Source organism: Rhea americana, unplaced genomic scaffold, assembly GCF_003343005.1.
Source record: "Rhea americana isolate MKP2758 unplaced genomic scaffold, rheAme1 scaffold_94, whole genome shotgun sequence".
Lineage (NCBI taxonomy): Eukaryota > Metazoa > Chordata > Aves > Rheiformes > Rheidae > Rhea > Rhea americana.
In genome coordinates, this window is record NW_028187133.1 from 411,197 (window position 1) to 426,425 (window position 15,229).

Below are 15,229 nucleotides of genomic sequence, written 5' to 3' on the forward strand. Positions count from 1 at the left end.
TTTTCTTTTTTACTTTATTATTGCTCAAAAGCACACTCTTAACCATCAAGCTGCTGCATGGAAATTCTCCCAGATTAAGTCCTCAGTGGACACAGATCAGGAAAAAGCAACTAATCCTTTTCTTCACATAAAGCAAATCAGGAGCAAATCAGGAGCAGAGGCTGTAGAGCTATAAGAGAAGACCAGGTGAYACACCCTACTTTCCACTTAATCATAATTTGTGTGTGGTAATGAATTTGTTGCCAACAGTCAGTTAAAGAYGACTCAAAAGATAAATTGAGGTAGGGTGACGGAACTACTCCGAGATGTTTCAATAACCTGTCAAACACCTTTATGAGGTTCCTTCTACTCTCAGAAGCTGCTTTGAGCCCTCAAGTGATCGGCCTGCGGCTGTGGCCTCCCTCCCCGATTCCCGGCAGGCAGCAGTGGCTCACGAAGCCCTCCTGACCTTCGTTGCGCCTGTGAGCTGGCTGCCGAGTCTTCTCCTCTCCTACTTCCTCTTCGAAGAGCCTTTTATGGCCATATGCTGGGGAAGGAAGCATGTTTTGGCTCTATCCTTTTCTCTCTGGGTTTCCTGGTGTACAGCCAGTTCCCCATCAGTGCACACTGCTTTTTTTGTGGTCTATTTGCTGAGCAGTGATTCAGTGTGAAGCAAGTAACAATTAATCAGAGTATTTCCAGCTAACACTAGTGGTGGGGGGAGAGTGACTGAAGGCAATGGAGGACACAACCCCCTTTATTCCAGTAGAAGGGGGATTTATTCTCCATTGTATCACCACAGATTCCAGGACCAAACTCTGGATACTGTCTCTGCTTGGTAATTTAAATTCTTAACAAAATTGTCCTTGAAGGGCTGTTTTGCTCCGGCACTCACACAGTTCTAAATGCACCACTCAGGTAGTTAAGCACTTGGCAAGCTTTGAAAACATCTACACTAAACTTTCTTTCTAAACCAAATGTTTCCAGTAATTCTGACTGAGGGCATTCTGATCTCTTCAGTATAAGAAGATGTAATTTCCACTGTTACCCAGTGTAGAGTGTAAATGCACATCAATTTGAGATTTGCAAGTAGCCATGTGCTGGGAGGAGGCTTCTTTGGGACAGGTCAGAAAGCAGGAAAAAAAAAAGAAAAGAAAAGAAGAAAAAAAAAAGCCTTTACAAGCAAAGCTACCGATTTTACTTAAAACTTAATCCAACACCAAAACAATTAGTCCATCTCAAATCATATTAAAACTAAGCAACACAAACCATCAAGGATTCAGCCCACTGTTGTGGATACCTAACTTACACAAAACAATTCTCCTAAAGTAACTCCCTACCTTTCCCACAAGGTCCATAAAAAGACAAAGGATTCTTTTAAGGATCTTCTAGAGGTCTCCAGATGATCCTGTTAGTTCTAAGTTTTAGTTCTTAAAATGGCTGAACAGTAATACATTAATTAAAATAAATCCAACAAGTGTCATTACAAATAACCAGATTCAACATAAAATGGTATCCAATTTACATTTCCTGTGCATCTTTGTATCCAAGAATTGTGGTGTAAATACTTAAGCAGCACGACATGTGCAGAGTACTACCAGACATAATCAATAGCACTACTGCTTCACAGATTATGGAATTCATTTGGCGCAGGTAGTTTAATCATATTATTTTATCACGCTACAAATAATTTAAAAGTGTAAATATTGCTTCTCATTACTAACAAACTGAGGATTTTTCTTATCAATCAGCTAAACTATGGGCCTAAGAAAAACTACYGAATAAAGTCCAGTCACCTTTATTTGGTGCAAGATTTTTAATTTTTAGTCAATTTGGCTATGAAGCTATGTGCAGTATCTCCAAATGAAATGTTACTTTCAAATATATTCACAATTTTAAAAATTAACAATAGGCTGWGGTTAAACTGGGAAGATCAACTTGGAAAGAACAGGCTTTTCTAACGTCAAGTGCAAAATGTTATGTCAATACATAAGGTAACGTACTCAAAGCAAAAATGGAAAACCAAAAGACAGTACTGTAAATCTAATAATCTAGTGGTGGAATATTTTTGTTGTTTTTAAATAACTCAACAAAATGAACAGTGTATTTGAAGAAAAAMTGTAAGAATAGGAGGTTTTGGGTTGTTTTTAGGTTTGGGGCTTGTTTTTATTTTTTAATCAGTGGATGTCAGTCCTTACAAAATTTGAACTTACTGACAGCCCCAAAGGTAGAAACACCCTGTCCCCACCATTTTCTGTCCCTCCCTTTCCTCCCCCCAGAACCCAAAACCACCTAGCCACAAAGCGTAAGCAAAGCTGCAATGTGGCATTCCACAGCTCAGCTTGCTATATTAATTTAGCCTACTGTTTCACATCTACAAAATCAAACACACACAGTATGTGAGAAAGTTTTATCGTTTTAGAATCAAAATATCCCTTAAAATATTTACATTTTACAGTAAAAAGGATAGTAAAACACAAAGTAATGTACAAGCTTAGGTATTCAAGTTTTTGAAGCATGGAAAATGATGGGAGAAATGACTACTACAAATCATATTTTGAAGAATTTAGTTTAAAAATGTTTTCTTATTAAACCAAGTGCAGTTTAAAGCAATAACATTCAAGCAGCTCAGCCTTCCAATTTCTGGTCACAAACTGCTTCAGATGCTTAGGAAATATTTGAAAAACTAACGAAATACACTTTAATTATTTTATTGTATTACTGAATAATTTAAAAAGAACTCTTCACATCACCAAGCATATTATATTTTTTTGTAATGTGTGTGGATTCTGAGGCTCTGCTACAGTCTTTAAAAACAGTGCAATTTAAAAAGAAGGTTATTGTACGAAATTCACCTTTAAAATTATCAGAGCATCTTAAAACAGAAGAGAGCACAAATTACCAAAGGCAGCAACTATATTGCATACTTGACTAAAGCCAACTTCATTAGCTAAGAAAATTTCTAAGCCTTTATTGCATATTAATAAAAGAAATCTTTAAAATTTTGAATATACAGCAATGTAAAATTTTTAAAAATATTAAACTCCTACTTCTAGCGATAGTTGGTATAATGAAAAAAAGGATGAGTATTGGTACAGTGATTGGTACCAAAACACAGACTTGTTTCTGCAAAACACCAACACTGAATAAAAAAAGATGGCACAATCCTAGCAGGCTTTTTTTTTTTTTATACAAAGTTTTATGACATTACTCTAACAGTTTATTTAAATAGGATTTTGAAAGACTGCCTGCATCTTTTTACCTTTTGCTTTTAGTTCTGTCACTGTGGTCCCTATGTCTGTCTCTGTTCTTTTCACTTTCTCGTTCTCTATGTTTCTCTCTACTTTTCTCCCTCTCTTTATCCTTCTCATGAGCCTGTTCTTCAGCTTTAGGCTTATCTGTCTTTTTTTCTGGATTTCTAGTCTCTTTGGGGCATTTTCCATCAGAACCTTTATCATTGTGTGGAGGTCGCAATCTTTCTTTGTCTCTATGTCCTTCCTCCCTACTCTTCCTCTCTCTCTCTTTTTCCTGGCTTCTGTCTCTGCGCCTATTTCTTTCAGAATCTTGCTCCCAGTATTTTTCATTGTTCCATTCCTTTTCATGCCTGTCTTTCTTTTGGTGATGCGATTCACTACAGAACCTTTGCCTGTGTTGATCATTTTTTCCTCTACTAAACCCTCTGTCCAAATGCTGTTCTTGTCTGCCCCAAGGGTCACTATGACGTCTTTCTGGTCTCCTGCTGTCTTTACTCTGAAAAAAATTTTCTGGCCCCAGAAATCTTGACTGTTTGTGAGCCACTGGTAGCCCTTGTGCAATAGGTCCGGTGTAGTGTGGTGGCTGACCTGACAAATGAACTACAGGTGGCCATGGCATCATCGGATTTTGAGGAAAGCCAAAGCCTGGAGGAGGAAGAAGTGGAGGTGGTAGATGAGAAGGAAACCCAAACATAGGGCTGTTTTGTGGAGGAAAGTTATGTGGTGTAGGAGTCTGAAACTGAAATCCAGGTGGATTAGATTTAGGATGCTGAAAATTGTGCTGCGGAGGTCTAACAGATGAGAAGCTGCCACTTGCAATAGGGCTTGGGATTTTGGAAATAAATTCAGAACGAGAAGAATTTTCTGTTTCAAAATGAGATGAACCTGTTGCCGGTCCTCTTCTAAATGAGTTTACTGTTTCAATGTTTTGCATCAAGGTATCTTCCGGTAAGTTCTTGGTATCTTCGGCTTGTGATGTGCATTCATTATCTGCTTTCATTGCAGTTGAACTAAACTGCATCTCATTTGCTTGTGCATCAGCTTGATACAAGTTCACGTCCTTTTCACCAGAAGACTGTTTATTCTCTATTTCCATTTGCTCATCTCCTGAAACATTTTGTCGGTCTTCACTTTTGCTTACATCTCCTTCCTTGTTTTCTGAAGCATTAGTCTGTTGGCTTCGTCCAGCTGCCTGTCGTGGGTCTCTTTTGAGATTAATAAATGGTGGAGATTTAGAGGTATTAGCAACTGTACCTTCAGCAGAGCTTACATTAACATTGTTCTCATTGCTTTTTTTCCCTGCATTTGATGAGGAAGAAGAAAAGCTAGAATTTGTGGTCCTTCGGTTTTCCTGTGCAACATTCTCCTTGTCATGTAACTGCCACTTTGGATCATTTTCTTTACTTTCCTCAGTTTCTTTGTTCTGTGACTGAGCAGATAAGTTTGCTAAAAATGCTTCTGTGGAAACATCTGGAGGTTTTCCTTTCAGACTAAGGCCTATCAAAGTTCCAGGACTTCTCGCAGAAGTTGAAGACCCTACAGCTGCTGCATCCACTGTTACAGCAGCATTTGTGGATTCTTGTAGACTATCCAAGCTAGTCTTTGTTTCATCAGTTTCAGTAGTTACCTCAGCAACATCCACGTTTTCTTCTTTTAAGGTTGCTTCTTCATTTAACAATGGTATGTCTTTGCTGGGGCTTGCTTCTGACTTACTGTGTTCATATACCTGCCCTGTAGTACCCAACAGGCTTTGAAGAATATCATCCACTGGCAGTGGTTTATTTGCTAGCTCTAGAGTAGAAGGTTGATTTTCCCATCCAACCAGGACTCCAGGAAGGAATCGGAGAGGCTTCGGTGGTTCATGTTTGGTACTTTCCACTAAAGGTTCAATAACTGCAGGAAYATCTTCTATATTAGACTGTTGAGATTTATTTCTCTGCTTGTGTAGCACAGTTGTGAAGGAATTAAAAAAATCATTTTCTTCTTCTTCTTCTAGTGCCAAGTCATTATGAGAGACTTCAGGTTTGTTTGGCTTGCTTTTCTTCTCTGGTGGTAAGTTACTCAGCGTACTTTCAGAAACTTCATCCATAAAGCTACTGCTAACACTTGCAACAGCAGTAATCTGTCTCTTCATTTTCTGGCGAATTATCAATCCCAATAATAGATTTGGTCGATGTACTTCAATCCCTGTACAAAATCACAACAGCAATTAATCATCTATTTATCATTTTCGTTAAAACAATTTTAACAAAAAAACCCACACGATTTCTATAATATTTTGTAAGACTTTGAAATTTTCATCAATAATCAAAACAAATCATAGTGAGACACTACCCTACAGCATGATTACAGAACACTACAGAGTCCCAGAGCAGAGTAAGACAACAAAATGCARCAAAAATGCTGCAATACTTTTCATTACAAAATATTTTAAAATAATCAAATTTGTAATCCCAACATAAAAGTTATGATTTAAAGCAATTTCAATTTGCAGTTCTTGAAGTAAACTATCACCAACTGTAACTTCAAAATATAGAATACATGAGAGTTTACATCTAGTCATTTAAGAAAAAAATAGAAATTAAAAACCATGTTAGACTAAGATAGCCGTAATCTGCTAACACAGTGGTACTAAAACTCAAGAAAAAAACCAAAAGAATGTTAAYAGCATACTTGCAGCTCCGGTCTCCTAATCAATTTGTGTTATACACATTTCTTCAAAGTTTACCTAGAATAATTTTCCAAAATGCTTCCTTCATTCTAGGAAGGCACTATGTTTCGAAGCATAATACTGTCCATCTCCAAAGAGGTAGATTTGGTCATTATATATTTTGTTCTGAATAATTTAGATTAAGATAGGAAGACAAACACAGCCTTGCCACCTCCCACATGGYGGTCTAGTTCTACTGAGTTGAATCCAGCACATCATAACACAAGTTTATGCTTAGCAGGTCCAAGTAATACACCATATTGAGCAGTACCAAAAGGTCATTTTAGGTTTTGCAGATTTTTAATACAGATAAACTACCTAAAAAGGAAAACAACTAAAATGATCATCTGGATAAAAATAAAGAAGAGGGTCAATCTCTTTATTTAAAAGCATGTAAAACTCAAGTAAATGATTTAAAATTAATAATGATTTGAGAAATTTTACAACTTCCTTTCTGTAGTAATGGATCTGGCTTTCCAGGGCAAAAGAGCCAGTRAGTGACAGATGGAAGGTTTCTCCACTGCACAGATAATTCCCCAGGTGAAATAAAGCTCTTCTCCCTGTAGATGATTATGGATACATGCATCTAAATTTAGCCAGTGCTTTATCATCAGTCAGTATAAAAATATTTTTACTATTTTTCAAATGGCCCAAATCAAAGCCGTTCAGAGTAAAATGAGACCTACAGGGCCCATCCATCCATCCCAGCAGCAAGCAACACACAACAGAACTCTTCACAGTGGGCTACTTAATGCAGGGTAATTTTGATTTCTGAATGTGCAGAAATTCTSTAAGAATGCTCCAGCATACAAAGCAGAGCCAGGTAGGACTCGTAGGTCCTGAGGAGTATTACTCTGTCATTTCACCAGATGCTTTTCCAAAGGACATACCATCACACACCTCTCTCCCAAGAGAAGTTTCCATTAACTGAACTACCTTCAAAAAAAGTTTATTGGGAACAAGCTATGTGCAGTCTATTGGGAACAAGCTATGTGCAGTCCTGCATCATCCACAGTGAATCTACTTCCTATCTTTTCCTCATTTTATAGCTAACCATTTCCCTTTCAGCTTTACCTACTTCTAGTTCTAATTCCCTTCAAYTGCTAAATTCTCTCTACAACCCTTTGCTGTATTTTATCCCCTCTTAGTTTCATGCCTAACTATCCCAAAAGGAAAAATCATCAACAATATTTACAGCCAAAGTAAATTAATATAGAAGAACGTAGGTATAAAGAGAACAACTCAGAGCAGTTTTAGGGTCATTTCTTCCTTGCGCATCTGCTTAAGTTTTCCTGGTCTTTTATTTAATTTGGAAGACTTAAGGAAAACAACAAGTTAGTGAGGAATGAGTACATTTCAAATAATTAAATACACTACTTTTAAGTCACAAAACCAACATGGAATTCTGTATGATCACTATCATAAGTCATCTGCATCTTTGAATTTATTGAGACTGTAACAGCTGGGTTAGAGGAAGAATATTCTAAGCAAAACAGTTGCTCAGCGTTTTTTCTGCAGTAGTATTTTTTGAAGAAGCAAAATAATCTTACAATTAGAAATACTTTTAAAGGAGGTTAATAAAACACCAAGGAATACTCATGAGCTATCTGAATAGAATATCTTGGCATTTTTCACAAAAGCTTTAGCTGTAGTTTTAGAAATTATTTTTCTCTTAAATTTCTATTATGCTCTTCTTTAAAAAGTGTTATGATAATGAAGTTCCAAATTCCATGCTGTACTTACCAGGCCCATCAAAAGGTACAAGATGATGTGGAACTTTATCTGAAGAACCTAAAGGGATGAGATATAAATCTTTCACTTGCTTCATGTTATTGGCAGCTACACCATAACGTTTTCTGCTGCTGAAATAGGCAAACAGCAAAGCATAGGATATCTGATCCTCTTCAGTTACAGGGGTAAAGCGAACTACACAGATTTCCTGTTTACAAGAAGGGAGAAAAAAAAAAGATGGTTACATATATTTTACTATGAAATTCTAATTGATTTAGTGACTGCTTTCATTTAAAGGCACAGTTTGGAGAAGAGGAGATGATACCTCTCCAAAAACACAGAAAAGGATGCAGAAGGAGAAGACATAGGGCCAAAATGAATCAAGAAAACAGAGAAAACAAGTGAGAAGCATAAAAAACAAAGGAATCATTACACTGCATGATAAAAAAAAAAAAAAAAGGTCAACATTTTATGTTAGTCTGCTAAACAAGAATTTTTTTAGGGAAAAAAGCCAACTTTCAAGCAATTATTCCCATCCTGCCATTAGCATTATTGGAAAGACTTATTTTGTACAGTCTATGATGTCTGAGATACTAATTAATACTCACGGCAGACCAGAATCCAAAGCCCAGAATTAAGTATACAAGCAAGGAAGTATGTRTCTTCCAATGACTACAAACAATAGCAGTTTACTTCTGCATAGTGACATTATGCTATGCTATTTTTTAGACTCAAACATTATACAGCATCATCACATCACAAATCAAGTAATGTAAGATTATATTATTTGATAAGATTTTACTTCTGCTTTAATCCACAGTTGTTCCCCATTTCAGAAAATAGAGAAAGGTACTTCATTGTAGGAAAGTTCTGTGCCTTAAATAGCTACACAAATCTCAAGAATAATTTAGGTAYTTCATTATTTAAACTCTGAACTGTGACTCCGGAACAAAATATCTACTGCATCCGGTTTCAGTGTTTTTGCAAATGCCTAAACACATAAACTTGGAGAAATCCCCGACTGAGCAGTACTGCTGTTCATGAAGCGCAGGCAGAGCAGGATARGCATTTGTGAAGTAAGCCCTCTTAGGCAGAAGCTTTTGAATTCTGTGCAGTCCAGAGCGAATACAGTAAGCTTGCAGCTGACCAAAAAAACTAGCAAGAGACATCAAGTTTAAAAACACCCACACCAAACAAAYAAACAAACAAAATCTTTCAAACCCCAAATAGTCTTTCCATAGATTTTAGATATACACTGTTTCTACATTTCCTCAYAAAAAAATCAACAATGTGGACTTTACTGGGACAATCAAGCTCCCTCCTCCTGAATATAGCTGAGTAGGCATGGAGCAAGCTTACTGTACCTTTTCAAGAGAAGGGAGAATTACTGCTCTAGATCACAATTTCTGAAGTCCCTCCATCTCAAGATTTCTTGTAAATTTAGCCACATCTCATAATACAGTCTCACACCGAGCTTAAYAGCACTTAGAACAGAGTCTTACTCTGCAATGAGCATGCACTGACCTTTAAATCAGATGCAAAGACAGAATATTCTTAAAACTGTGAAGTAAGTGAGAATTTAGCTTACCTCCATAACCAAGTCTCCCTTTTTTTTTCTTGGCAAAGATAGCTTTATATTCTCAAGGCTAGCTAATGGAAACCAAATCTACCTTTGACAGCTAATTACCATTAGCTCTTTAGCTAATACTAAGTGGTATAAAGTGAAATCTCAGTCTGTTCTCAGCTGAAAGTTATTTACTGGAGCTGGCCTGAAGTCACAAAACTAGAAACCAGTGCCTATATCTCACTGTGTAAGAAGGTTAGTTCACATCATTACATGTGAAGGAGAAGACAGCAGAGGAGCTGAAAGCCTAGACAATAAGCTGGTAGGTATATTGACTCATATACCTTGCTTCAGCACTCCCCAGGCCCTGTCTTATCATTGGTGACAATTAGAGGTCAAACCAACAAAGCTGATGTTGTGCTGGCTGTCTGCTATAGACTGCCTGATCACGATAATATAAGTAAACAGTCTTTTTTAGACAACTAGAGGAAGTCTCACAATTTCAGACCTGCTGTTCCTTAGAGGACCTAATTCACCCCAGTATTAGCAAAATGGGGAATATGGCAAGCTGTAAGCAACATAGAAAWTTTCTGCAGTGTTGAACATTTCTTGATGCAGGTGATCAACATGCCAACTAATGGAGGCRTTCTACCAGACCTGTTAGTCATGATGTCATATGAAGCATGAAGGTCRAAGACAGCCTCCGCTGAAGCAACCAGGAGGTTGCAGAGTTTGCAGTCATGAGATAACTGAACAGGACAAGCAGGAAAGTTACAAACCTGGACTTCAGCAGAGCAGCATTTTCAGAGATTTCTCCATAGAATCTCATGAGAGATTGCCTCGTAAGCAATTCTACAAAGGATTGTAGAGCTTAAAAGGACAAGAAGGTCCTTTACAAGATGCAGGGATCAGCATATGACAAGAGGCCCACATGGACAAAAAGAAGGAAATGAACTCAAACACACAGTGGGAAGCACAGAGACAGGGGAAGCAGGGATGGGCTACCCAGCAGGAACACCCCTCTGGACTCTGCCTGAGGGCACTGGGATGGAGTTCAGCATCAAAATTCAGCAGGAGTCAAAACTGGCAAGGTCTGTGAAGGGAAACAAGAAGGGCCTCCACGAGCATATGACAACACTTCTGGCTAAGGAAAATTGGGAAGACACTCCTCAAAGGAGCAAGGGCCTAGTGGCAAAGGACATGGGAAAAACAMGATACCTTCTTTGCCTTGGTCTTTACTGGTAAGGCCTGCTCAGGCCTCCCAAGTCCCTGGGCCTAGCAGYAGAGTCTGGGGAAGTGAAGCATTAGGTGTGGCAGAGGAAGCGTTTGGCCAACTACATATACACAAGACCAGAAGACTGAAGAGGAAGCATCCTAGAGTGCTGAGGAATTTGACCAATGCCGCTGTGGGGTTGCTCTCTGTTAATAATCTTTGAAAGATCCTGGCAATCAGAGGAGGCTCCTGGTGACTGGAGAATATCCTTATCCTTCTCCAGCAAAAGCAAGAAGGAAGATGTAGGGAACTACAGATCTATCAGCCTCACCTCACTTAGGAACCATCACATAGCAAATCCTCCTTGAAGCCATATGCAACCAGCTGAAGCACAAGATTGTGACCTTATCAAGGTCAAATTGTGCCTGACTAGCCTGATCATTTTCTGTGATGAGATAACTGACTTTGTGGACAAGCAGAGTGCAGCAAGTGTTGTTTGCTTTAAGTTTACAAGAGCCTTTGGCAGAGTCTCCCATAATAGTCAAATTGGCAAAATACAGTTTGGATGGATGGTCTATGAGACAAACGAACAAGTAGCTGGACAACCAGGCCCAAAGYTGCAATAAGCAGTACCAGGCCAATCAGCAGCTGAGTGTTAGCGGTGCATCTTGGGTCAATGCTGGGACTGATGCTGTTTAACATCTTTACTACCTGTGAGATGGGATGGATGGCTCTCAGCAAGTTTGAGATGACACCTGACTGGGTACAATGTTTGATGTGCTGGAAGGCATGGCTGCTATTCAGAGGGACCTCAGCAAACTGGAGAAACTGACTGACTGGAGCCCGTGAAGTTCAACAAAGGTAAATGCAAAATATTGCCCTTGAGATGGATTAACCCCATACTGCAGAGCAGGCTGGGGCCATCAGCTAGAAAGCAGCTCAACATAAAAGAACCTGGGGGTCCAAATGGACATTTTGAACGTGAATGGAAGCCTTTGCTTCCATTATGGTCAACTGCATCCTGCTTATCACAACAGACTTGCCAGCAAGTCAAAGGAGATGATTAGTTCCTTCTGTTCAGCACTTGTAAGACAACACTGGAGAACTGTGTCTAGTTTTGGGCTTCTCAGCACAAGGAAGACAAGCACACAGTGAAACAAGTTCAGCAGAGGGCCACCAAGATGTTTTTACATACTGAAACAGTACAGAAGTAAAATGCAACAGTCAAAACATGTGAAGTGGRGTTCAAACACACACTATGAATTATTGTCTCAAAGGAACACAAATACTGTCAAAGTGAAAAATTATGGTTCAATAGAAAGAATGAATGTYACCAGCTGCCATCTACATCATTCAACATAACCATCAGTTATCTTCAATTTTGCAAATGTTCCAGAAGAAAAAGATYTTTAGGGTGAATACAAAGTGTGTTAAATAGCAAGCCTTCAAKATATAACATTTCTTACCTTGGTTCCTGAAGCTTTAATTTTTTCTACATACTCCCAGACAGTGTGAGGAGATATCCTGCCACCTACTTGAATACTATCTGGTAAATCCTATGAGAGAGAAAGATAAAAATATGAACTAMACATATCTATTTCATATATTCAAAATATACTTAATTCTTTAAGTTCTGGAATTATAAATTTTTGAAATGTCAGTAGAATTTACAGYAGTAGAAACAAATGAATTCACACTAAATTTTGGATGCTTAAATTAGGCTTTTCARTGTGAAGTCAACAATTTGTAGTAAATGTTATCACTCAATACTGTTCCCTCTAACCTTCCCTGATAGTTATTTACCTGAGCAACATTAACTGCAAACGTAAAGTTCCTCTGCCCTGCAATTGCTTAAAGTATCTGTCAGATTTAACTGCTTTGAGAATAGCAAGCCCAGCAAGGAATAAAACAAACTGTTTTARAATCCTAATCATGAAGTAAAAACATAACTTATACATAAGAATTTACACAGACACAGATTTTTTTACACAGACGCTATCAAGTTCACTATTCACAGGTGACATAGGTAGACTTCTAGAATAATTTAGTAGCACCTTAGTGGGGGGGGAAGTTTTTTGAAATAAAGCAGAAAAGTTAATGTAAAAAAAATATGTTTGTAAAATAATCCTTTAGTACTAAAGAGTTCTGTATACTCTGCATTTCACTGAATACTTACAGCAAAACAAATATAATCACATTAATAGAAGACCTAACTATTTAATTAAAAAGTGGATGCATTCCGTGGCACTGTTGAGAAGCAACAATAAGCCTCATGAGATCTTTGATCTTTATAAGAGCTGTCTTTGTGACATGATGTAACGAGTCACGTCCTTCCTCTGCTTCCTAGATGGTGAGAACACCACAAAAAACTTGTATTTTTAAGGCCACTTTAGTTTTACAGAAAATTAAGATAGAATCGTTAGACAGTTATAGTTTTCTATTCAAAGTATCAGAGAATGGTTGAGGTTGGAAGGGACCTCTGGAGATCATCTAGTCCAACCTCCCTGCTCAAGCAGGGTCACCTASAGCATGTTAGACAGGGTTGCATCCATGTGGGCTTTGAGTATCTCCAGAGAAGGAGACTCCACAACCTTGCTGGGCAACCTGTGCCAGGGCTCTGTCACTTCCACAGTAACAATGTTTTTCCTCATACTCAGGTGGAACTTCCYGTGTTTCAGTTTGTGCCCTTTGTCTCTTGTCCTGTCACATGGCACCACTGAAAAGACTCTGGCTTCATTCTCTTGACGTTCTCCCTTAAGATGTGTATATATTGGTAAGATCCCCTCTCAGTCTTCTCTTCTCCAAGCTAAATAGCCCCAGCTCTTACAGCCTTTCATAGAATCACAGAAWCAGCAAGGTTGGAAGGGACCACCGGAGATTATCTAGTCCAACGTCCCTGCTCAAGCAGAGTCACCTACAGCATGTCAGACAGGGTTGTGTCCAGGCCAGCCTTGAAGATCTCCAGAGAAGGAGACTCCACAACCTCCCTGGGCAACCTGGCCAGGGCTCCGTCACTCTCACAGGGAAGAAATTCCCCCTCACGGTCAGGAGGAACTTCCTGTGCTTCAATTTCTGCCCATTTCCTCTTGTCCTGTCACACGGGGCAACTGAAAAGAGTTTGTCCCTGTCCCCCTGACACCTTCCCTTTAGATACTTCCACACATTGAGAAGATCCCCCCTCAGTCTTCTCTTCCCCAGGCTGAAGAGGCCCAGCTCTCGCAGCCATTCCTCATCAGGCAGGTGCTCCAGCCCTCTGATCATATTTGTAGCCCTACGCTGGACTCTCTCCAGTAGCTCCATGTCTCTCTTGTCCTGGGGAGYCCAGAACTGGACACAGKACTCGAGATGAGGCCTCAGCAGGGCTGAGTAGAGGGGCAGGATCACCTCCCTCGACCTGCTGGCAACACTCTTCCTAATGCACCCCAGGAGACCATTGCCTTTCTTGGCCAAAAGGGCACATTGCTGGCTCATGGTTAACTTGTTGTCCACCCAGGTCCTTCTCTGCAGAACTGCTTCCCAACCAGCATGGACACGTGTATGTGTATATATGTGTATATGTCGGTGTGTGTGTGCACACAGTTATGTGTGTGTAGAGGCCCATTTAATGCTTTGAGTTAAAACAGCTTTCATTTTCTCACTTCTAGTTCTGGAAATGGATGCCACAAAGATGGCTATTTTGATGGCTAATTCTGTCCCTCCTTTCCCCTCTACCCTTATCTTACAGAAGATAATAAAATAAACATATATAAGCCTTCAYAAAAGCAGCTCTGGAAATACTGTTGCTCATCCTCAAAGAACACAAAACACCCTGAAAGACATCAGAAAACTTAAAACCTGATGAATCAAGAGTCCATTTATATACTAAAATATACTTCACTACTAAATACTTAAAAACTAACTAACCTATGTCAGCCCACAAGTACTTTACTCAGCATAATGATCATGCTTCACTGCTTTTCATCATTACACTACTAGCCTACAATGTAAACAAATTACTCAATAATTATTCATTCTTTACAGTAAATATAAATACCTCTGTTAAATACTCAAAAGAGCCAGAGACTGGGTAGGCCTTAATAACAAACTTTGCCACAGAAGGCATATTGATAAAACCCTTCCAGATGAAATTTAAGCGTGCCAGAAATAAAGCTTCACTTTCCACAGTACCAGGTGTTTCTGATCTAAAAATGACAAAGACAAAACAAAAACTYTGTCAAGAACATAATACATAATGTAAGATGTAAGCCATGATCTCCCGTAAAAGAAATTATGTATAAGAAGAATGTTATTTTTCAGTTGACCATACTTGCAGTTTAAGTATGGTGAAGGGACAGATAACTGCATTTCTCATCTTCCAGTGAAACAGATACGTACAGCACATCTATTCACTAACGTATCCTTTGAGCATGGAGAACTTACCTAGTCTAAGAGCTACCAAACACTAAAAAAGGACACAAATGTTAATGTTACTGCAGATTGGATAAGATCATATATAACATTCAACATCATTCTAACTCTACCATTCCTTAAATATCATTTGTGCCAGGAATCACTGTAGCCAAAGCAAAGGCCTGTTGCACCTACAACACAGGAGCATACTAAGCAAGACCTAATGAGTATTTGCTTGTCTTGAACGGACTTATAAGGACAATAACAAAGGCAACTCAGCATAAGCTTTTTTTTTTTTAAACTGTGTAACGCTGCTAAAAGCATAACCTGCCACAATGCATAAACATTTCRTAACATAGTTAAGCATAAGCATATAATCTGTAATTGTA

At 38.7% G+C, this 15,229-nt stretch overlaps 1 protein-coding gene across 5 annotated transcripts in view; it reads right to left on the reverse strand.

The window, feature by feature from the left end:
• Positions 1 to 1,154: 1,154 nt before the first annotated feature.
• Positions 1,155 to 15,229, reverse strand: part of PHF3 (PHD finger protein 3) — a 50,912-nt gene continuing 36,837 nt past the window's right edge. For all 5 annotated transcript variants that reach the window (XM_085324888.1, XM_085324890.1, XM_085324891.1 and 2 more), the window contains 4 exons: positions 14,485 to 14,632; positions 11,918 to 12,007; positions 7,687 to 7,882; positions 1,155 to 5,420 (listed from right to left, as the gene is read on the reverse strand). In XM_085324888.1, the coding sequence (XP_085181014.1) occupies positions 3,238 to 5,420; positions 7,687 to 7,882; positions 11,918 to 12,007; positions 14,485 to 14,632 (2,617 nt within the window). In that variant the 3' untranslated portion in view covers positions 1,155 to 3,237. The remainder of the gene's footprint in view (positions 5,421 to 7,686; positions 7,883 to 11,917; positions 12,008 to 14,484; positions 14,633 to 15,229) is intronic.